This window comes from Protopterus annectens, chromosome 12.part0 (genome assembly GCF_019279795.1).
Source record: "Protopterus annectens isolate FY-2018-M chromosome 12.part0, PAN1.0, whole genome shotgun sequence".
Taxonomy (NCBI): domain Eukaryota; kingdom Metazoa; phylum Chordata; order Ceratodontiformes; family Protopteridae; genus Protopterus; species Protopterus annectens.
The window spans coordinates 642,661,527-642,687,232 of NC_056746.1; the positions used below are offsets into that span (position 1 = coordinate 642,661,527).

General features: G+C 38.4%; 1 protein-coding gene across 2 annotated transcripts in view; it reads right to left on the bottom strand.

Annotated features, from left to right (window-relative positions):
• Nucleotides 1–25,706, bottom strand: part of LOC122816758 (probable cytosolic oligopeptidase A) — a 907,285-nt gene that overhangs the window by 468,285 nt on the left and 413,294 nt on the right. For both annotated transcript variants that reach the window (XM_044089771.1, XM_044089769.1), the window contains exon 10: nt 10,123–10,240. In XM_044089771.1, coding sequence (XP_043945706.1) covers nt 10,123–10,240 — 118 coding nt within the window. The remainder of the gene's footprint in view (nt 1–10,122; nt 10,241–25,706) is intronic.

Sequence of the window (25,706 nt, forward strand, 5' to 3'; positions counted from 1 at the left end):
TCAGTGAAAAACTCCACCAGAGCAAGCCATTCACGTAGGATTCCCCTATCCCTGTTTCTTTGCCTATACTCTGATATCAATCTCTGATAGGGAAGGGAATTCTAGCCTGCAGTCCGAATATCTTCTTGGCCTCTTCCTATTATATTCCCTTTCCCTCTCTAGTTATTTGCTCCCAAAATACCTTAGTTCATTTATCTGTTTTCTTCAGTAAATTTCAGCCTCCTCTTGCCTATTCTTTGTATCTGATTGCAGTCATTCATACTGGAAAAATCTCTTTTCTCTATTATCATGTTGGCTTAGAAGAATACTTTCTTCTACTTTATGTATACAATATTCTATATGGCTGTTATGATTCTCCTTAAGGATCTGCATCCAAAATCCCACTCTCTCCTTATTTATTGAATTTTGCCCCTGCTTTATCATCATCCCTTTCTACTTTTAATTATACCTTTCTGCTTGTGTTATGCATATGAGACTTAACCGTGTAACTCTAAAATATCCCTTCAAATCATGTAATCATAAACCACCTTGTTTAATTGGAAGAATTAACTTTCCCACTTGACCCTTGACCTCTTCCCATTCCAGATACATTTCTTCAACTCTTTATTATTTACTGTCCACAACTTCTCCAGTTGATCAAAATGTGCCTGACTTGTACATAAAACTAAGGTGAATAAAAATGTTTTCAAAGCTTGTTACTTGCTATCCATATCCATAAGCAAGAGCTCAGTTTTTGTATTATCTTTTTAGTTTCTTCGCACATATCCTTAGCTGCCACAACATAATCTTTTTAATCTAAACTTTTAACTAATTTATTTTATCATGTCACCATAAATATGGGTACTGCTCAACCAATTCATGAGTAGGTACATAGTTTACAGCTATAACTGCTGTTTTATCTTCATTAATGTTATATCCCTAAAAGACTTGAAACTGCCTCAAAATGTTTCACAACACTAAGATGCCCTTTTCTGGTTTTATCAGGTACAAAATAATGCTGTCTGCAAATAAAGCCAACTTTTCCTGATTACCATGCCATTTATGTCCTTGAATTTCTAAGACCATTATTTTCTTTGCCAGTGGCTCTAAACATAAAGCACATATCAAACGGGAAAGAAGACATCCCTGTTTGGTTCCTCCATTCAGACACAACTTCTCAAAGAGGAATCCTTCTATTTTAATTCTTGCCTCTGATCCCTCATATATCATCCTAGTTAACCTTATTAATTTATCGGGGAGTGCAAATGCAAATGCTTTGAATGTACTACTCATAAAATACCAACATACTCTATCAAATGCTTTCTCTGCATGAAGGCCCACCAACAGCAGCAGTATTTTCTTATATTCTGCTCCTTCTGTATCAACATCATTCTATTAATGTTTTCAAATGTTTTTCTCCCCTCCACAAAAAACATACTGATCCAAATTTATCAATGTTGGCAACACCTTTGCCATTCTTATAGCTGCTATACACACACACATACACTTTATAATCATGGTTTAAAATTAAAATAGGCCTATATGAAGCTGGGTCTCATAGGTCTTTGCCATCTTAAGGTATTAGTGCTTCCTCTCCTTTTAAAACATTCCAGATGTTTATCACATTCTTACGTCCTACTCTTCAAACTCCTACTGGTACATCATCTATTCCTGTAGACTTTCCTGCAGAGTGATTATACGTCACATTTTTTATCTCATCTCCTCCTATTCTGTTACTCTTTGAGCCTCATCTATCACTAACTTTGGCATACTTAACTCTTCCATAAATATTTCTATTTGCGTTTTTTCTTGATTTCCACTTTTCTCTGCTTTATACAAATTTTCATAAAATTTGCAAAATATCTCTAATATCTCTACAGGATCACTGGCTATTTTTATTGTTATAAGCTCCCTAAGTTTGGCAACAACCCTTTCTATTTTCTATTGCTTAAGTTGTTGTGCTAAAAGTTTTTGTGCTCTAGATTTATTATCAAAATCAGTTGCTTAACAGCAATCACTCTAAACTCATGCATATTTTCCAGATACTCCTTTATTGTCTCTTTGGCACTCTGCAGTTGTGCCTCTTCTTGTTATGTCAGATTCATCTTATTCTGCAATACTTTAACCATTGTTAGCTTGCTTAAATCATTCCTGTTACTTTTTAACCATATCTCTCTTTCTACCCTGTTTTTAAACTCCACTTTCACTTTATCCCACTCATTAGCTACTGTATAGCTTCTAAAGAAATTTCTAGCTTCCCTAATAACTCTTAAATATTTTCCACTACCGATTCCTTAAATTCCTCTTATTTTAACAGGTAGGAGGGCATGTGCCTATGTCTCATTTTTATTTAGTTACCCTGAGTTTTTATCTTAGTCCTACTGGTACATGATTTAAAACAGTTTTTGGATGTGTTACGAAGCTTTCAATTAAATGCACATGTTCCTGTGAAATGCAGTTTTTGTCTAGTCAAGCTCAATGGCTGTAGCTTGGGGAATAATATGTAAATTTTTTGGACTTCATACTACTGAATTTATGTCTTCCATACCAAATAGTCTCATAAATTTCTTCAGAAATCTACCCTCTTTTGTTATATTTTACCTTCTAGGTTTCCCAAATACATCCTCACCATTCCTAATCAAATTACAGTCACCACCTACAAGTAATATTCCCTGGTGAAAGCTGATTATTTCACCAAAAATGTTCTTAAACTATTCCTGCCTACTATACACAACAGCTTTTTAAATGTATATTTCCAGCGTCTGTGTTATACACACTCACTCATGCTTGGCTGGTTGCTAAAGATACAGTTTCTTGCCATCTCTATTTGAAACTATGTCACATTTCACATTTTACAAAACTTTTAGTTTTAATGAAAACCCTCAAAAAAAAAACACAGAACCTAATTTAAAACAAATTCACAACTGTGTACACCCTGAAATAATGAAGTTTAACCCCATAGGAACAACTGTCTCAGATTGACAGCTGCATAAAATTAAGGTTACAGCCTGTGCTCCTACTTATACTGTTGTCTGTTCTTGTCTTGTCTTTATTCCCTTCTCAAACATGAAAAAAAACGTGCATGCCTTCAGAAAACATTACCTTTTAGCATGAAGAAAATGTGCACTGGCGACAATTCAAATAAAACTAAATTATACACTGTTCTAATAAATGTATGGAAGTATTTAGGTACCAGGTAATTTGCTATCTCGTATTCACTTCCAATAATTTCAAACTTTAATTTTTACTAAGCTACCTGCTGTTGTACCTTTTGACTTGATGATTCCCTTAGTAAACAATGCACAGAACTCTCAGGAGTTATTGCCTACACCTATAGTCAGCTTGACTCCATGGAAACATAAAAACAGAATGTGCAGCTGCCTTTAGCTGCAGACTTTTTAACTCACACAGAACATTTATTTGCTAAAGGAAACTTTTTCATTACATTCACAGTGTTCTCTTATTTTTAAAGCCCACATGCTTGCACACAAGAAAAACTTGTTATTAGATTAGGCCATGGGCGTTAATACAGACATTCACCTTTGCAAAAGTAAGAGAAAACATATCAACTCTACATACATTATAATCAGTGCATTTGTACACTGCATCCCCCACTCCAACAGTCCAAGATTACAGCATATTAACTTAAACATGCTTTTGTCCAGTCTATCTTCTCTTTTTTCATTGAAATACCTGTACCTATTAAAATTAAAAAAGTAAAAAAAGTACTAGTTTACTTTACTTTGTCACATATACCAATCAATGAAAATGCTTTACTATATAACATACAATATAAGTCATAAACTGTTTTATACAAATATTAAGAACAAAAATTGTTTTACTTACAGTTACTTTTTCCCTTTTACTGTTCTTCCAAACATTACTGACTTGAAGAGGGGTATATGTCTGTCAGACTCCCCACAAGTTAACAAAAGTGCAATCTTTCTCTGTCACTTTTGTTTGTAAAGCCATATTTTGCAAATGTGATTGATGCTTTATAATCTTACATTTATTGACTAATTTCAGTGTTGCTGGTTTTCTTACTGTTCATCTCCATCTCCCAACCTCCAGGTTCAGTTCCAGTCAAACGTATTCCCAGTTCTTCTAGTCAAACCTGTGCTTTTTTCTGTTTCGTAAGCATTTTCTTTTGGAACATTGGAAAATGTTTCACTGGCAAAGTCTATGAACTTTTCTGAAGGAGAAGCAGAGTTCCTTTCTGTTTGATGGATCACTTTTTTGCTAGACAAACATTTGCATTTCTTCTTTAGCCTGTTCTGCATAAAAAATTACTATGATTCTCCAGGACAATATTCTAAAGACAGCTGGTTACATCAGCTGGAATCTCACATCTGCCTCTCGACATTTCCTAACTGCTAGGATAAATCTGTTCCTCTTCTGCCTGGTGGACAGTGAATAGTTACTTTCCACAAACACTCCACTTTCTCCAGTGTTTAACACTTTGTCCTTCTGCCACAATTTTGTTAGGATCAACTCTTTCTCCTGCTATGATTGCATATTTACTAATACAGGTCATGGCTGCTTTCTCATGGCCAGGTTTGGAGCATACACACAGTGCAGCCTTTCAATTAAGAAATCCTACTGTGGAATACTAGTCCAGTTGCTTATTGCTGCTTTCATAAAATTAATATAGTCTGTTCCTTCCAATTTTATCTGGTACAGCAGACAGTGTCATGTTTTCTGCATGTTCTGTTCTCTAAGATTTTTTGAAACAGCTCTTCTTCAGCAGTCTCACACTTGGACAGCTTTTTTTTGTCATTTCGGCCTCTGATTTTTCCAGTTGTATCAGTTTATCTGAATAGCTGTTTAAAGCTTCTTCTCTCTTTTCCAGTCTTTTGTTATTTGAATTGATATACTCCTTCAATGTTTCATTTATTTTAATGAGCTCTGACAACATTTGATTTATTTTTTCTTTTAAATTACTGGAAGCCATCGCTTGTACCAAAACTGGAGCTTCAACTGCTTTTTGCTGAACAGCTGCAAGATTCTTCCCAGTCAGTGATTTCTCCTTACCTTTTCTAGTTGATTTTCTTTCAGGCTTTCTAAGTTTCTTCTTTGCTGGCATTTGAGCAGCGTACTCACTAGCCAGTAACTGAACTTTACCAAAACTGGCAGAATTACCAGTCTTTATCTCTCTGTTTGTTTTTTAACAACAGAGAGCTGAACTTAAGCTGCTGACCACTGTGCAGCCATGTTGGAAGTCCAATGCAATAAAGAAATGTTATAAAAATTAATGGGTACAGGTTATGATAAATGAACAGATGAAAAAATCAGTATTAAGACAGGAGTAAAACAGGGATGCCCAATGGGTATGAGTTTATTTGTGTGAGCAATGAATGTAGTAGTACAGACATATATGTACAAAATGAGGGAGGCAAGACAGGGGATGGAAAGAAAAATCATATTACCAGTATGTTCAACATATGCAGATAATTTAGTTCTAATAACACAAAAAAGTATGGATAAGTGAAATTGTGTAAAAGATTAAAAAGCTGGTTTGCAATTAAATAAAATGAAGTGTAAGGGATTTTGGCAAGAAAAAAGAGCAAATGGCACATATTTCGCAAGAAATTAAATAAAGATTTTTGGCAATGAAATTTGGTGAGTGTGTGAAAGTGCAGTAAGTCAACAGAGAGAAATACTGGAAGAAACAAAAATTGCTGGCTTGGTGAGGAAGTTTTTATTTATCACGAGTGGATGGGAAATAGAAAGTTTACCCTGGAGATCACTTCAGTGGCTCTGCTGGACAGAGGCACAGGGAACTAATCTAAAAGGGCGGCGAAAGCCAACACATTCTGGCTAGGCTTATAAATGCCTTTGGGCAGATATCCTAGTACCTACCTATGAACCTAATTAAAAAAAGACATGTATGTTGAATATTTACATATTGGGAAAAATAACATAGCTAGTGGGAATATACATATGCTTCCCAGTCAAATGGAAAATGAGTTAAGAGATGTATTTACTTATTTTACTTTTATTTAAAGCTCAGGGCTGAACCCAATGAGAAGATGGATAATGTATAATAAAAAGAAGAAGGTGGTTGAAATAAAAAAATAATAATGGTGCATTTAGTATCTATGCATTTATTTGGGGTAATGAAAGGGAAAGGAAACAGAACAGAATTGACAGCAAATCAGTATAAAAATATACGAGGATAAAAAAGAATAGAAATAGTGGATAGTATGGAAGAAAAAGAAGTTGAGGATAACATGAAATTATGCAAGTTAAAAGTAAGTGATGCTGATGAGAAAAGAAAAAAATTATATATTTTTGGATTTTTGAGGGTATAATCATGGAAGATGAAAAAAAGGCAGTAAAAGACAGAAAAAAAGTTTTAAATATTTTAATGAAGCAGAAAATGTTTTGTGGAGAATTTTATTAGCTAAGTTACCACTAAAGTTTAACATGAAATATAAGGTAATAGAGGAAAGAAATGTGTTAAATGTAATGAAGAAGAAAACACCAAAACACTCTCAGGTATGCAATAAAGTCCTACTGCATGTAAAATGGGCATGTTAATACACTGTGATATTTTTCAATTTATAGACACATTAGCCACATTGAGGAAACACATTACTACATTGGCACATTTATGAATTACAGTTAACTACAGTGAAGTGCAGATCAGGATTTAATGCAATAGTTAACTGTGCAGCTGTATCATATTTGCACAGGCTTCCCACATGCACATGTACACATTCAAACACACACACATCCGCAATGTAGTGCGATCTCACAGTTGAAATATATTATATATTATTAGCAGGGGATGTGGGGGAGGGCAGGCCCCCCTGCAAAAATGTGATATGTCGTATAGGAGTTTGATTTACATCAGCTCCTATACGGACATCACTTGATGTTTTCGGTGACAATGTCAATTCAAATGTGTCGATCATTTGGCACTGTCAATGAAAGGGATTTTTGTAATGCAATGTATAGAGTTAGGGTTAGGGGTAGGTTTACATTTTTCTTTTTTTGTTGATACATATGTTGTCAAATTCCTCGCATCAATAAACTGCTGTTGATGATGCACTCAAATAAATGTGTATGCATTATATACATACTTATATATATCTATATCTGTATGGGTCCTATCTCAGATGATCAAAGATGTAAAACTTCGAATTTCATATGGCCGGGACCAAATGATCGAAGTTTCAAAAATTCAGACACCAGAAAGAAAAAGAAAAACAAAACAAAAAATTTTCCTGGGCACTTTAGCAGGGGGCAAGCCCCCCTGCACCCCCACACCACCTGCTATTTAAAAATACCAACTCTGAGATCACACTACAGCGAGGAAAAGGTTAAAATGCCGATCATATGGTCTAACAGAGAAACACCACTAAGAGCGAATCACAAATGATTGAATATTTCTATCCCACTAAAAAGCCCTGCATCATTAAACTCCAGTTACACAATTGAGAACAAGTGTCATCTTGGTAGTGGTACTGATATGAAAAGGGTTTTTAGTGACATAATGTGCAGGGTTACAGTTTATGTGCAGGGTTAGGGTTATACATATATATTTTATATATAGATTAGATATAGATAGATACAGATATAGATACGGATCTACTGGCAATAGTCCATTTGGCATTATGTCAACGTGCTTAACATTGACACAGTAATGTTGAATCACAAAACATCAACACCTACTGTTCATTCCCCAAGGTTACTCCTCAGGTTATGCATTGATAAAAAAAAAGTGTTTTTGTAGGGGGCTAACCCCCTCCACCCCATCAAACTCCCTGCTAATGTTATACATAGAATGTATATATATATATATATATATATATATATATATATATATATATATATATATATATATGGGTCTACTTCATATGATCGAAAGACCATTTGACCTAAACCCATTTGATTGAATATTCATTTGATCGAAAACCAGTATTCAAGGCATAAAACTGGAATTTGTCTCCCTCCCCAATGTCGTGCAACCCTGGAGTTGGTATATATAGTTAGGGGTGTGTGTGTGTGTGGGGGTGGGGGTTTCCTTTAAAAGAAGAAAATAAAACAAAAAGTACAGATTTTAAACGAAAATATACATATATATTCTAACTATACAACTCTGAAATCGCACAATCCTTCCCTGGAGATTATCCTCTATCATACAACTGTCAACCATCTGCATTGTTGACCATAGTGGGGATGACAATATAACTGTCAGTCTTAGGCACGATCAACCAATCTAAAAGCATCCATCTCTCTCTCTCTCTCTCTCTTTCTTATATATTCATAAATATATGTAAATCTCTCTCTCTCTCTCTCTATATATATATATATATATATATATATGTGTGTGTGTGTGTGTGTGTGTGTATATACACATGCTTGCACAGACATAGATTCATAGGTTCACACTAGAGCAATGACCACTGAGGTCTTTACAAGCCTAGCCATGCAACCCAACCCAGTTTTATCCCAGAGTTCCTTGGATGCCTATATGGTGGGATATAGTAAGGGGGTAGCTAAGGCTTATGTGTATGTGTGTGTGGGGGGGCATATTAGTTGGGGATTTATTTACTTACTGTTATTTGTTCATCAGAGACACGGGGGGGGGGGCCAGGCTGGGGATGAATTTGTGATTTCCCATTCAATGATCAAGGTTTCTTTTGAACAGGGTCAAGGATGAACCTTTGCTTCATATAGATGGGGAGCTTATTCAATAGTGCATGGACCTTTGACACACATATCAGTCCCTCCAGCAACTTCTATTTATGTTGTAGATTGGTGTTGTCTCGCAGATGTGCAAGAGATCCATCAGAGTTGTATCCGAGGACACCTTATATGCTAGGCATAGATCATTTCAAAGTAACCTGTAGCAGACTAAGTACAGATATAGAACCTTAAGGCTATCTGTTTAGGACAAGTTATTCATTCTCTGGATTCGCCTGTAGAGGAACTTTGATGGCATTCCAATTGTTACAAGTGCCTGGCTATGTACATGCTAAAGGGGACACTGTACTCGATGATGGATCTGATAATGGCTGAGTAGAGTGCACTACTACTTTGTTGGACCAGGATGCCACACCCTTGCTTATCAGTTGGGCAATATAGAATGATTTCCTTACCATCTTGGCTACGTGTTGGTCGAACACCAGACTACTGTCTACATATGTTCTTAGATCCCAAACTACTGCGTCAGTTCTTAGTGGGGTTTTATCAATGAAGTAATTTGCTTGGGTGGACACTTTCCCAAAGAGCACTATAACGCCTTTCTTTGCATTGAGTTTTAATCTATGGCTTTCACACCAGTCATTTGTTTGTGCTAGACCCTCTGGGAGAATGTTGGTGTCATGGGGGAATCCATGATTGCTCCCAATTTACAGTAATCTGCGAACTGGGTGAACCAGAGGCCTTTGACTCTAGCCTTGACTTCCAAGAAGTAGATACCAAACAGGCTCATGCCTAACACAGAGCCCTGGGGTACTCTGCTGGTGGCCTTTTGGTGGAGGTAGTCTCACCGATTGTAACTTCTTGGATCCTATCTGTGAGCCAGCTGTCAAGCCAGTGAGTTATTTAGGGATATAGGCCTGATTCTGAGAGTTTGTCAACAGTACCTGAGTGGGCTATTATACCAAACACTTCAGCTGGGTCAAGGTAGATGGTATGCATTATTTTCCCCTCATTCACAGCCACAGTGACCCTCTCAAGGAAGTCTACCAGGTTAAGTAGACAAGACCTTCCCATAAAAAAGTCACACTGGGATGGGACCAATGCATGTTGCTATCTGCTTAGTTGTTGTTGTCTTTTGGCTTTTCCCGGTTAGGGGTCGCCACAGCGGAACTCCGGTCCGCTAATGATTGGCAGTAGATTTTCATGAATGCCGAGGTGCCAGTTCGACGTTCAACCTTCAACGAATGAACGCCCATTTACGCATGTCTTTCGAATGCCCACCCAACCACGGGAAGGACATGCAGACTCCACACAGAAGGATCTCCCCGCACTCCAGCCGAGAATCAAACGGGAGAACCTCTTGCTGTGAGGCAACAATGCTATTGCTGCACCACTGCGGATTCTACTTAGTTCCAATAAAACAGGCTACTAATAAGTCACACTACATCACTTCCATTGCAGAATATTTTAGCCTACATTAACTTCTCTTACTTGAACAAGGCCTTCTGCTGCTTTTCAGTCCAGTACATCACATCCCAGTGCTCCAGCTCTTCTGTGAATCCACTGGTCTTTGCAAACTCTTTCAGTCCTACCAGCTCTTGTTGTGCTACTGAAAACCATCAAAAATAATCAAAATGCATTTATTTATATTTGTTTACCAGGGTATTGATCAATATTTCCATGCATACTATAATAAACAGCTTTCTTGTCAGTTGTTTGGAAAATATACATGTAATTAACAAAAGAGTCAGTTACAAAAAGCAAACAAAAAAAACAAGAGAGTCAATTATGTAATGTTAGACAGGTATTGCTGAACATAAAAGAAAAGTACAGTTTTGTACCTAACATAAATGTAGATATCCGATAGGTATGCATCTGCAGTCATCACATATGGGTTGTCCTGCCTCAGGCAGCCCTTCGGTCAGCCGGATTCCAAAGTTTGGGTCCGGCGTCGGCTGATGTCGCCCTTTCCCCGACGTCAGAGCGCCTGGGGTATAAAAGCGTCAGCCGACGCCATCTTCCTCAGTGTTTCTTGCCCCAGATGCCAGGTGCCCTCAAAGGAAGGCTAAATTTGGAGAAATGCAATAAATTCCAAACATGCACAGAAATATATATATGTACATATATACATATATCTATATATAAAACAAATACACCATAATAGATAACCCCAGCTAGCTATGAGAGGGAAAAGTACCCAATAAATACCAAAGAGGGGAAGGAGGGAGGGTAAACCTGACTGCAGATGCATACCTATCGGACATCTACATTTATGGTAGGTACAAAACTGTACTATGTCCTTCAAGGATGCATCTGCAGTCATCACATATGGGTAGAATACCATAGCCAATCTGGGGGTGGAGGATCTATGTAAAGGATGGTGTAGCTAAAATGCCCTGCAGGACTGCTGTAGCAAAGCCTGCTCTGGATCTGGAATACAAAGGTAAATTGTAATGCTTGGAAAATGTATGCACGGAGCTCCATGTAGCAGCTTCTAAAATGTCCTTGGTAGCCACCCCTCCTAAGAAAGCTGTGGAGGTGGCTGTGGCTCTGGTGGAATGAGGTCTAATGTTAGCTGGCACAGCTTTTCCATGAAAGGAATAACAAGAACGAATGCAATTCCCTATCCATTTTGAAATTGTCTGTTTGGAAATTGCTTTTCCTTGTGCACCAGCAGCATATGCTACCAACATCTGGTCAGTTTTTCTGTAGCTTTTAGTTCTGTCCAAGTAGTAGCGCAACTGTCTGTGTATGTCCAGGGTGTGCAGAAGTTTCTCCCCTTTGTTTTGTGGATTTGGAAAGAAGGCAGGCAGGTGAATAGCTTGGTTTAATGTGACGCTGGATACCCCCTTTGGCATAAATGAAGGATTGGTTCTCAATGAGACTCTGTCTTGATGAAAAATAAGAAATGGCTGTACTGTCCATGAGGGCCTGTAACTCAGATACTCTTCTTGCTGAGGTTATGGCCAGAAGGAAGGCAGTCTTCCAAGACAGGAACTGTAGTTCTGCAGATGCTGCTGGCTCAAAGGGAGGCAGAGTTAGTTTTTCCAACACGAAGTTAAGGTCCCAAGTAGGCACTGGAGGTTTCCTTGGAGGATTGATGTTTTTAATTCCTCTTAGAAACTGTCTTAGGAGAGGATGAGAAAAGACAGGTGGATCAGTATTGTACTCTGCTGAAATTGCTGAAGCATGAATTTTAATGGAAGAGTACGACAGGCCATTGTGGAGCATTTCTGCCAAGTATTTCAGGATATGTGCCATGTTCATCACTGTCGCATCAAGGCCCTTTGTGGTGCTCCAAGTGTGAAATCTTTTCCATTTTGCTGAATATGCCTTTCTTGTGGAAGGCCGGCGAGCTTCCATGATGATATCCTTCACTCTCTCGGATAGCTTATCCTGAGGAGAGTCAAGGTATTTTCCAGGCTGTTAGTTGCAAGGTTTTCAGGTTGGAATGCAGAGTTTTGTAATTGTGCTGTGTCAGGAGAAGTGGCCATTGAGGAAGAGGCCATGGTTTCGTACGTGACATGCTCTTTAACAGTGGGTACCAGTGCTGTCTTGGCCAGTCAGGAGCTATCAGAATCACTTTTGGCTGCTCTGTCCTGATCTTCAGTAAGACCTTGGTCATTAATGGAAGAGGTGGAAATGCATACACTGTTAGAGTTCTCCAGCTGAAAGAGAGGGCGTCCACTTTCCATGCTTGTGGGTGGTATGTCCTTGAGCAGAATTTCTTCAGTTGATGATTGTGGGGGGAGGCAAAAAGATCTATGTCCGGCCTTCTCCATGATTGTGTTATCTGTAGGAAGATGTCTGGGTGCAGCATCCATCCGTGTGCATCCATGATATTTCTGCTTAAGCTGTCCGCCAGTATATTGTCTTTTCCTGGCACAAACTGGGATTGCAGCTCTATATTGAGTTTCAAGGAATGTTCCCATAGATTCATTGCCAGTCTGCAAAGAGGGTAGGAATGGGTGCCTCCTTGCTTGTTTATGTACCACATAACTGTGGTGTTGTCTGTCCTTATTAGCAGGTGGCCTTGATGCAGAAAGAGTTTGAAGGCCTCGATTGCATGTATCACTGCCAGCATTTCCTTTTGGTTTATGTGCATGCGTAGCTCCTTTTGTGACCATAGTCCTTGAATACATCTGCCCTCCATGTGTGCTCCCCAACCATGGTCTGAAGCGTCGGTTGTAATGGTTTGGCTGGCTATTGGTTTGCTGAAGGGCAGACCCCTGTTTGACTAGCTTGCTTGAGCCCACCACAGAAATTCCTTTTGGAGGCATGGAATGAGTGGGATCAAAGTTTCTAAGCTGTGACTGTGCTGGGTCCATAAACTCCTTAGGTACCATTGTAGTTTCCTCATATGCAGCCTTGCTTGTGGAATCAGAAGAATGCAAGATGCCATGTAACCCAGGGCCTGCAGGATTTTCCTTGCAGTCAGCTGAGTTTGTCTTGTCAGATTCTTGAAGTAATCCGGTAGTTGTCTTTGTTTTTCTTCTGTGAGAAAAGCCATTTGGGTGGTTGTGTCTAGATCCGCACCCAGAAAAGTTATTCTTTGGGATGGAACAAGTCTTGATTTGTGAATGTTGACTGTATATCCCAAGGCCTGCAGTAGGCGGATGGCATAATTCAAGTCCTTTACCAAAGTTTGTTGGCTGTCCGCTTGTATAAGGCAGTCGTCCAGATATGGGTATATTTGAATCCCCTGAAGTCTGCAGTGTGCAATTACTGATGCCAGGCATTTCGTGAATACTCTGGGCAGTAGATAAGCCAAAGGGCAATGCTGAGAATTGATAATGCTCTGAACCTGCAAGAAATCTGAGGTGTCTTCTGCAACTTTGTCTGATAGGGACATGCAGGTATGCCTCCTTGAGGTCTAGAGTCACCAGCCAAGACCCCTTGCCCAGCATGGGAAGGAGTTGCTGTAGAGTCAGCATTTTGAATTTTGGCACAATGAGATAAGTATTCAGTGCAGACAAGTCAAGAATAGGCCTCCATTGATTTTCTTTTCTTGGAACAAGGAATAGTCTGGAATAAAATCCTTGGCCTTGTTCTGAAAGAGGAAACTTTTCTATAGCTTTCATTTGCAATAAGTAGGAGATTTGTTTCAAAGCCTCTGTCCTTTGATTTGGTGGCAGGTCTGGCATGCCTTTTCTTTTTGGCAATGTGCGAAAATGGAACCTGTATCCTTTGTCTATTATTTGCAGTGTCCATTTGTCTGTTGTAATACTGTGCCAATTTTCTGAGAATAAAGAAAGCTTTCCGCCCAAAGGTGCTTTTAATTGAGCCCTGGTTGGCGGAGTCAAAGCAAAGTCATTGAGTCTGTCCTTGTGCAGCTGTTGTAGGTCCTGCACTACCTCTCTGGTTGGGAGGCTGCCATTGACGTCCTCTGTAGGAGCCTCTAGCTTGCCCTCTACCTCTGGCACGCCTGTTCTTGCCTCTCTGAAATCTTTCTGTGTCCGGAAAGGACCAATTCTTGGTAGGCCAATTTCTGCTGAATCTTGGTGGTTGGACTTGTAGAAAATCTTTGACTGTTTGTACAGATTTTGCCTTTTCCTCAAATTTCTTTAAGACCTCCTGAGCAGTGGAGCCAAATAACTTTTGCTTTTCCAGTGGAGCATCCAGAAGCTTAGCTTTAACATGGTCTGGCAGAGATTGTTCCTTCAGCCAAGCATGCCTACGTATGACTGCATCTGTCATAGCTGACCTACATGAAGCTTCCAATGCATCATAACCACACTGCAAGAAATGGTTGCTAACCTGCTGGGAGTTATGTACCAGATCCTGAAGTGATTTGCGATCTAGGGGTTCAGGTGAAGACAGTTTCTTATGCAATTCATCTAACAAATACTCTTGGTACTGTATCATATGAAATTGACAATTTAATGCCCTCATAGAAAGAGTAGCAGAAGTATACACTTTTTTACCCAATCTCTCTAAAACCCTGGACTCCCTTTCAGAGGGGAGTGGATTTTTAGATGTGGCAGCTGCAACCCCTTTAGGGCCCTGGGAAATAGTTTCTGGATCAGCAGAGTGGGCCTTGTAAAGAAAATGATGTGAGTCCGGGACCCTGTAGTACCTATCGGGTTTGACAGGGGCCAGAGGAAGAGTGTCAGGGGTTATGCTACACTCAGAGTACACATCATCAATGACATTCAAAACAGGAGGAATAGCCAAAGGTCTATGCTGAGGTAAATGCAGAAAAGTTCTTAATCTTTTCCTGGAATCAGAGAATTCCTGGCCCTGCCATTTGAAATGCTCTCTCATAGTGTGAAGGGTCTCCCTGAAGGATAGTTCTTCAGGAGGGGAGGCCGAGTGGATAGATTCCTCTGCATCAGAGTCCTCGTAGGCCGAAAAAGCCTCCTCCTGGTAGTTCGAGAGAGCAGAGCCATCAGAGGCCTCCTCTGAGGAGTGGGGATCAAGAGGGCTCAACCCTGGGCCTTTTGTCTAGAGGAGGTTGAGAGCCCCTGTCCGGATGGGGTTGGGAGCCCCTAATTAAGGAGATAAGGTCCTCTGCTAAGGTTAGAATCTGTGAACTAGTAGTGGGTCCCTGAGGAGTAACCCTGGGAGGCATAGCTTTTGTGTGTTTAGCAGCTTTAGCCCTGGAGAATGCCTTTATGGACATGGATGCAGGAGGCCTGGCTGCACCACGTGCTGGTGTAGTTTTGTCTAGAGGAATGGTGTCGGAAGTTTCCAAGACACCAGTTTCTGAAGGAAATTCAATAACCGACTCAGCAGGGGTCTCCGGGGCCGAGGTTGTTGGTTGAGCGGTTTCGGGGGTCGGAAGTACCAAGGACTTGGTTTCAGCCGGGACCGAGACACTCGCGGTAGGCCTGGCCGTGGTTTCAGCCGAAACCGCGGCCCGCGTGTGTCGGTCCTTGTCCTTCCGTTTCTTTGTTAAATGTGAAGTCGGAGTCTCTGACGGCATATTGTACGAAAAACTAGCCCCAAAAAATTCCTCTGCAAACTCCGCCCGATGTCTAAGAGTGCGTCGGTTGAAGGAAGCACAGGCTAAACAGGCCGAGACGTCGTGGTCTGGGTCTAGGCAGGGGAGGCAGTAAGAGTGGAAATCCTTATGAGGTATTTGTTTCCCACAAGTTAAGCAATTATTAACTTTATCTGACATCGGCTGAGGCAAGAAAAAGTCCCCAACGGGGTACTTAGCTTTTGAAGTCTTCGGTAGCTGAATTACAGGAGCTGGCCGACTGGCACTTGCGAACTGCTTCTGCTTCGGGCACCACGCGGCAAGAAAGACTGGGGAAGATGGCGTCGGCTGACGCTTTTATACCCCAGGCGCTCTGATGTCGGGGAAAGGGCGACATCAGCCGACGCCGGACCCAGACTTTGGAATCCGGCTGACCGAAGGGCTGCCTGAGGCAGGACAACCCATATGTGATGACTGCAGATGCATCCTTGAAGGACATCCACAGACTGCACAATAAAAGATCTTCAGAAAACAAGGCTCCAAATGCTACGTGCCCCAAAATGTTACAGAAGTTAATCAAAATAAGTTTCAGGCTGTCAGTGAAAAGTGCAATCAAAGGCAGCTTTGTTGAGGTTCCAAATACCAGCTAATCATGACCTGTTAAACAGTGAACAGTAAGTAAAGAATTTTTTATTGAATACCAGAAGTGCTACACATCAAATACTAGTCAATGACCACATTTTGAACAAAGGCAATTTTCTACCTAAAAGATCATGAGTAAAACATACACACACAAACACATATCCATCACCATCATCATTTACTGCAACCTCTCTTCAACTGTCTGAAATGTATTACAAGCAATACTAAAAATAGTGCTGTGTTGTAAATTTAAAATATCCTGCTTACAATATTCCACATCTTATACACACACACACACACACACACACACATATATACATACATATATATATATATATATATATATATATATATATACATACATATACACACACACACACACACACACACACACACACACACACACACATCTGTGTAATTCCAAACCCAAAACAAAAAGTACAGCCACACAAGTGAAATGGTATTCATTAAATAGCAAGGTACAAAAATGAATGCTGTTTCATTTATCTACTTCATTTATTACTAGTAAAAATATAAATCCATATCAACACACAGAGATAAAAGAGTATGATAAATATGGAAAACATGAGGTACACAGGTAGTTACTAGGCATGCAGTCCAGAAGACCATTAAGTTGCCTAACCCAAGTTCACAATTTCCTCCCAAGAGATGTGTATTTAGCTTTGACACAGGAAGCAGCTCATTAACAAGTCAGAACTTTAGGCCTCTGCACTAACTGACATTGGTCTGGTGTGTAAAACATGAACTATATTGTACCATATGTTTGTTTATGAGTGGCATTTACAATTAGAATAAATGTTTATCAGCTATAGGGTATGCATATTTTTATTTGACACATTAATATATAAGCTTCATCAAAAACTCAGCCCCATTCACCTGTTATCACTTAAAAAAAATCCACACAAAGCCCACACAAAAGTACACAGTCAAACCTCACAAAGACAACTTCCTCCATCAGAGCCCTATAAATAAAATACAATAAAAACAGCTAAATAAATAAAACAGTAAAAAAAAATCACAAATTCAAACCAGCCAACCAGAAAATATCACTGCTAGTAAAATGGACTCAACTTTAAATATCTAAATTGATTAAGACTTGCTGAAAACAAGTCAAAACTATAAAACTAGCATATCTGAATAGAATTATTTTTTATTACTAAAATGAGACCACATTTTGAACTGCCACCACAAAACAATTATCTCAAAACTACAGCAGAAAAACACAAATGAGACAACCAATCCATACCTAGTGGAGAATAAATAAAGAAAATGAATGTAAGAAAGGAATATGTAGGGTTTTAGTTTAAATTTGACACAAAAAGTACCTCATAACAAAAGAATTACAAAACTTGATTTTATGGCCTGTATATTCACCACTCGTCATGAAACTCATTTCCTAAACCTGTGGGTCACACACCAGACCCACAGATAAATTGCATTTATTTTTCACCATTTCTTTTTCTCCCAATGTTTTTACATCAAATAACAAAATCAATGGCTAACTTAAAATACATATATATCTTTCTTGTACTCTCATGTCTGACATGGAGCTTGGTGGCAGAAAATGTCTGTGCTATGAAGCACTAAATGGCCAAACTCTGAGCATCAGAAATACATCAAACTAATGCCAGAAATACAGAAGGGTAAAAAATAAACTGTAAGTGTTTTCTGGGGGTGAGACAACAAGCCCCCATAGCCCTGAAATTTCACAGTCGCACCAACTCAAAGAGAAAAATCTCCCAAAAGAAGGGATCAGTACCAGTGTGATTTGTGCACTGATTTATGTGGGAAAACAGTAATCAGTGTTATGTGCCCCTGTGGTCTTGTGCTTCGGACAACTGACATGATGATTTTCAGTTCAGCCACCTGCAGGTATATCAGAGAAAATAGCAGCTAGTGTGACCATATCCCTATACACGTTGAATAAACTACAAATAATAAAGTTTCTTTCTATTTTTTTCATCCTCTTAAAACTACCTTACACCTGTTGCATGTATTTTGTTCCTGTCCTTTTCATCCCTGTTGCCTCTTCAAAAATGTTTTGTCAGCCATATACCTCCCTTACTGCAAAACAGTACTCATTTTCCTTTGAGCCATCTATCTTATGTAATTCTTGTTTTAAAAGATAAGATCCACTTGGACTACATGTATTCCTTCAATATACATAAAGGTTTCTATTGCATCCTTTAATGTCTGACTTACTTTTCCAGCTCTGTATTATATCTCACTCGGTTCTGCTCATATGACTTCCACTGCCGATTGTGTCATCACTGCAGTCCTACTCCAAACGTGTTTCGACTCTTTTTATGTTACTGAGGTTTCCACTATACAAAATACTCCAGACAGGGAGTTACTAACTGTTTACACAGTATTGTGTTTTCTACTGTAGAAAACTTCTTCCTATGCTCCCTAATACTCGTTTTGTTGCTAGTGCTTTTTAAGTGTTTGAGTGCAACTGTCAGTCCCAGTCAAACAACAAAAAAGCAGCTCCTACCCAACACAGACACCAACTTTTATAATAACACTGGTAGGAGATATCTAATGACCCCTGTCTGGTCATCCCCAACTGCAACTGAGATTATCGACAAAAGATAAGAAAAACAATGCCTCCCCATAAATTCACTGTGGAATGCTATTCAATAAACTCTGAACCTTTAATTTTAATTACAATGACTACTCCAGTGTCATGATTCCACTGAAGGAATTACTGTTCACAACACAAGGAGTAAGTATCCACCACCCTATGAAAAAAAAAAAAAGATTATACTTAGGTAAACCTGAAGTAAGGAAGCAAGAAAAAATTAGTCTTCAAGGACAATAATTTTCCATTTTTCTCAGGAAAATACCAGAAAATCCCAAATATGGAATATACTATTTTGAGGGGAAAAAATCACAAGATTTTCATGGAATGTAGCATTTTAATCCAGAGCACTCATTCACCATTCTTGTATTTCGTGTAGTATACAATACGTATAAAACTGTCATTTTGCTTTATTGACTGTTTTGATCTTAGACTCTGCTTTAATTTTTTACATATACAGACCCAGAGAAACTATTGAGGAATCACATCAATGGCTGGAAATTACACTTAAAATTATGGGTATAATTCCTGAATTTCATCCTTTGCAAACGGAGTTTTCTTTTTAAAGAATTGTAATTTGGTGTCCAAGATCATCATCTCCTACATTTTTGCCACATGTGGATAATATAAATGAAAGTTATGCACTTAATACAGCTATAAGAGGGATTCATTTTTAGTAACCTCACTCAGCACCCAAAACTTTCCCATGCTGCAACACTCTTCCCTTTATCTCACAATGCATCACAGTAGTACCCATCTCTAGATCTGTGGTAGAGATATTAAAGTTATTGGCCAAGGAGCTAAAAAGCACATCACCATGGTGGGGAAGGAAGGAAGGGGTCATTAATGAAGATGGGCCAACTCCTATAGATCTACTGTTATTTTAAGTATATAACTTTTGATTTAGTAGGAATGGGGCCTTTCTCTGTAGCTTCTACTTAAACATCTCAAGCTCTTCCTCTTGGGAGGTCCTAGGTCAAAATGCTCCTCAATACAGTGACTCTAAAGGAAGCTTTGGATATACAAGACAAGTTCAACTCACTATACTTGGTGAAAGTGTTCATGGTAGACCAAATAGCAACTGCACAAATGTTATCCACTAAAACATTCTTGAAGAAAGATGATAAAGAGGCCAAAGCCTAAAAAGAATGGGCTTTGGGAAGATCAGGTAATTGTTTGTCATGAGAAACAAAAATGTACAGACAGTGAAAACCTCCTGGACAGGAGGATTATGGAAGCTTTCTGACATAAAGGCTAGGATTTACAAAAATCTGATAATGTTTTATGACAGACTTTGACAGTACAAGAGATACTCCTCATACTTAGCACAACTGAAAAAAGATAAAGAGCCTGACTGAGACAGAACCTTGACACCACCTTCAGCATGAAGGAAGGATTCATTCAAAGAAAGATACAAAATACCATGTAAAGCGATTCAGAAGTAAGTGTGCAAATTTCTGAAATCCTTCTAGCAGACGTAACTGCCGCCAAAATCAAGGACTTCCAAGAAACAAACTTGAGGTCACCTGAAATAGCGAGATCGAATAGAGCTGATGTTAAATTTTCTAACATGAAGCAATGGCATCGAGGAGGAACTGGCTCATCAAACCAGGGCCTTAAAAGAAAGGTACCCTTCAATAAGGCCAAAGAAGTACCATCTCAACCCTGTGAAAACTGGAAATAATGGCCAAGTAGACTCTGATAGAGGAAAATCTGAAAACTCAATCATGAATGCCTGTGTCATCAAGACAGTGCAGCACAAACAGGAAAATAGCAGAAAAGGGGTTCACCCCCCCCATAGCAGTAGCTTACATGGAAAATATATTCACATTTCCCTATATGTGAATATGTCCTCATATATGAACAAAGGCCCTGCTCTTAACCTGTGGCTAAAGTGACAGCATGGGCATAAGTGACAATGAGTAAAATTCTACTCCCTGATCACCTGTCAGTTTTGTCTGTCTGACAGAAACAATTCTTACTGAGATAAAGCACACAAACTAGAATATATGACCCTACTATATTTGTCATTATGGAGAACAATTGTGGATGGAAGCAGTTTAGACAGTTTACCTGATTCTACAGAAATAACAGCAGGATCTAAGGATAGGTTTTCCTATAAGTACTTGTGTGTCTCAGCTATCTTATAAGATCTGTCTTGCTCCTTTGGGGCAAGGTGGTTGAAAGTCTGCAGCCACAAAACCTGAAATATAGGTATCCTCCAGGCCTTTTAAAACTGGTGGAACAGCAGAGGGTTTAGGCACCTCTATGCTAAGGAGGTCATAATATCTTTTTTCTGAATCAGATAACTGTTTGCCCTCCTATTTAAAGTGGTTCATAATTTTAGAAATTGTATTTCCAAAAGAAAGCTCTTCATGGGAGAGTTAGAAGACAGTGTGTTATCTTCCTCCGATTCAAAACTCATACATTAATGCATCTGTACATTATAATCAAAGTCCTCAGATTCCGAATCAGAAGTAAATTCTTCCTAAGAGTAGGACTCCCTCTTTCTTCTATGAAGTATTGCAGTAGAATGAGGATAGGGATGGTGGAAAGTTTGAAAGGCCATGAGAGCTTTAATAAATCCTTGGGAGAAATTGAACCATTCTTCATTCAGATCTCTTAGGAAAAGAGATGGATAAGAAGAGGAAGAATGAGGTATATGTGTTTTGTATTTTGTCTCCTTTTCTTGAAAATATATAAGGAAAGAGTGTGTGGGGGAGCCGTATCTGAATGTACTTCAATAAGACTTATTGGGATATATTTTCAGATCAACAGCTGTGGGATTTCCCCTTGTTCTCTCAGAGGAAAAACAACCTTGGTTTGCCCTTTGTGGGTGAGTTGGCCATCTGGTTGGTCAATGTGGATGTGCTAAGGCCCTGTGCTATGTTGGTCTCCTGAGAGATCCCCAAAGCAGACACAGGTGTCACAATCAGGCAATCCAAGGACTGGTAATGTGCCTCAATAGAGATGTTTAACTCTGAGTAAAATAAACTGACTTTTTACCAGACTTAGCTTCTTTTGATTTTTAACCTTTTTTTTAGACTAAAGGGAAATATCTGACCTAGACAATTCAGAAACCATCCTGGCATGAGATAAGGTTTGGAATTTCCTGTTCTCAGTATAGAGTTTTAAAGAATTGAGGTAGGTTCTAATGTTTTAAGGTACAAAAGACTGATGAATGGAACAATCTCTGTAAAGTTCAGGACCTAAACAAAAAAAAGACACTGAGAACATTTGTCTTTATAGGGAAATTGATAATATCAGTCACATTTCCTCTTCTTTTGTGACAAGAAAAGAAAAGATTTCTACAAAAATCCAAGTGTAAGAAGGAAGGATCCCCAATGGGGTACATATCTGCCAATAAACATTTGCAGCTGGAGCCAGCCATACAGTAGACAGACCGAAGCACTGACAAAGTCTTTATTCACAAACTGGCGGCAATACAGATCTGAGGATATTCATTCCTATGTGTCCCTTAAGTACTAGTATGTAGTCTCATGCATGGCTTATAGATCATATGCAAGGCGTGAGAGGAAGTTACCTAAGCTTTTATAGACTGACCAGATGTACAGTATCCTTGGCAAGATATGTCATCAAACGTGATGAATACTGCAAGAGCGATCTAATGAAGATCATCCTATTTTCTTAAGTTTGAATATGTTTATTGTTTGTTTTTGATGCAGATGCTATTAAAGGAAGGACATATTTCAGTTGGGTGAGAAGAATGTCTTTGCTGTTCCACTGGTTCTGAAGAGGAATGGGCACATTTTATTGGCGCAGAATAAAAGTATGTTTTCCCTGGTGTTATCCAGATGGTGACTGAAGTTCAGAAATGGGTCTCAGTAGATGCCTAGGTATTCAAATGATTTGATATTTTTTTTTTGGCTGTATCTTTTTGGTCAACAATGTGCAGCGGAAAGGACATTTTTGGGCGTTTTGTTGATTACAATGAAAATGGTCTTTGTTTTGGTGGAGTTAAGTGACACATTTTTGCTAATGATCCACTGCATGTAGATGAGGAAGTCTGTTAGAAGTTGTTTTTGTTGCAGTGAGAGTGGCTGGTATGAGTGGTAGAGGACCATTCCATCAGCTTAAGGAACAAGTGGAAGGTGAGGAAGGTCAAGGAGTAGTTTACTGATGCAGACTGAGAATAAGAGAGAGGCCAGTATTGAGCTCTGAGGGATACATTTCTTGAGGATGAAGGGGTGAGACAGAAAGACAGACAGAAATAAGCTTTTACAGAGAAGTATCTTTTAACATAATGTTTTGAAATTAAGGACTAATGCCTTGACTGAGTCCTATGTCAGGCAGGTGGTGTATTAGGATTGCATGATCCACAAGACTGAATGCTTTGGAAAGATCTATAAAATGGTACCTGTGAACTGTCCTTTGTTCATGACTATCAGGATCTCATCTGTCAACTGTCTAGCATCAGAGTAAATTCTACAGAAGAAAACAATATGTGGTACAGAGCAATATAATATGTGTGTGTGTGTGTGTGTGTGTGTGTGTGTGTGTGTGTGTGTTTGGTTGGGGGGGGTTAATCAGTTGACAGGAGTAGTGCACTTCGGTGCATGCTTCTGCACATCCTCTATTCATAGCTATGGAATGATACTCTCCTTGGCAGACTAACCCAACCTTCCAACTTTCTTGCATGGTACATATGCCTTTGATCTAATACATGGATATTATTTCTGCAACAGCTGTTGAACCAACTCTTCCCTCCATGATGAGTGATTTGGCATCAAATGCTGTCCCCCACCCATGCCTGATAATCTACTCAAGTAAACTGGGTCATAGATAAGAATTAGGTGATCAGTGCCATATGTTGTGTTATGTTGCAGCTCTCTGAGCCATGCAACAATCTCTCTCATTCAATAAAAAAATGACACTGAAAGAACTGAACTGAGACAATAAATCCAACTACAGGGCCACCAGAGTAACTGTTAAGCGTTTTCACTCACTTTAATGCACATGAGCTTCATCAGAACAAACATTACATTCATTACAAACTGCTTAAATACCACTTGATATCAAATCATATGACTTTCCATTAAAAACCTTAAAGTAACCTTTCTATTTATATTCAAATGTTTTTTTAAAAAAATAATATTGATCAAATAATTAATGTACATATTTCTGTCTTAATAACATATAATCTAATGATTTAAATATATATATATATGAACAGGATGTAAACTCTCTGTGTGTAAATATTGATTGACAAAGGTATTCTTTCTAAATATCTGACTTTGAAATCTCAGGGTGTTGATGTCAAAGGTGAGATGTAAATCCAAAAAAAATCTATGGAGTCCCCAAAACTACCAATAGTAAAATTCAAAAAGGTAGTACTACTATTAAAATGCTCAACAAAGAGTAGAAAACTGTCATAGCTGCCCTTCCAAAGAAAAATTAAATCATCTATGTATCGCCTGTAAAATAAAATATTTTCTACAAAAGGCACCACATAAAGATGTTTCAATTCCCAAAGGGCCATGACAATGTTGGCAAATGAAGGTGCTACTCTAGACCCCATAGCTACCCCAGATATTTGTTGAAAAAATCTCTTGCCAAATTTGAAAAAAATATTTTACATCCTGTTCATATGAAAAGTGGGGTTGTCAAAGGTCAGTTTATATGACTCAGTACATTGACCACTGAACATTCGATTTTTTTAGAAGAGGTAGATAAATTGTTAAGCTTTTTTCAACAAAGAGGTTATGATTTGAACTGGCTTTGCAAGATAGTTCAGGAAGGTAAACAGCTTAGAGTGACTTCTGCAAGTCCAATTTTGGACAAGAATGTCACTCTAAGGGTTACATCTCATAGTGTTACAAATAATGGATATACAAATTTTATGTTCGCTTTTCCTATACCTATTTGTAATGAGATGAGTGTAATAAAAAGATTCTCATGGAACACTGGAAGGTAATAATGGGCAATACAGAATTAGTCAAGAGTTTAGGTGAGAAACCATTTTTTGTTACAAAAAGGTCACTAGTATTAAGCAAATTCTAGAATCCAAGAGAAATCAGATCACAAGTTCAGTGATTTGTTCAGTTGAAAGTTTTTCATGTGGTAGATGCAGACAGTGTAGATACATGAGTAATGTGTCTAGCTTAGAATTTAAACATTTAAAAAGAAGGTTTGTGGCTAGAGCACGATATAATTGTAGTACGACCAATGTGGTATATTGTGCAACATGTGATACATGCCAAAAATTTTATATTGGGAAAACTATTAAAGCATTAAACAAAAGAATTTATGAGCATAGTTAGCCATAAAGAAAAAAGATGTCAACAATGCTCTCGCTTGTTCATGCCACGGAATGTGTTTTGTTTAAGAAGTTTTCTTTTTTTGTTTTGGAAAGGGTCAACACTGACTTGTTCTCTGGGGACTATAAGACACTTTTGGAGTGTAAGGAAAGTTTGTGGCAAATATTGTTAATAGCTGATGAACCTCCTGGCCTCAATGGGGCAGTCAACATGAAATGTTTTCTGCAGATGGCCAGAATTAAATAATTGTATAAATTAAATTTTTATTTGTTAATTTATACACATATACATATATATATATATATATATATATATATATATATATATATATATATATATTTAAATCATTAGATTATATGTTAAGTCAGAAATATGCACATTAATTATTTGATCAATATTATTTTTTTTTTTAAAAAAGCATTTGAATATAAATAGAAAGGTTACTTTAAGGTTTTTAAATGGAAAGTCATGTGATTTGATATGAAGTGGTATTTAAGCAGTTTGTAATGAATGTAATGTTTGTTCTGATGAAGCTCATGTGCATTAAAGTGAGTGAAAGCGCTTAACAACGTTACTCTGGTGGCCCTGTAGTTGGATTTATTGTCTCAGTTCAGTTCTTTTGGTGTCATTT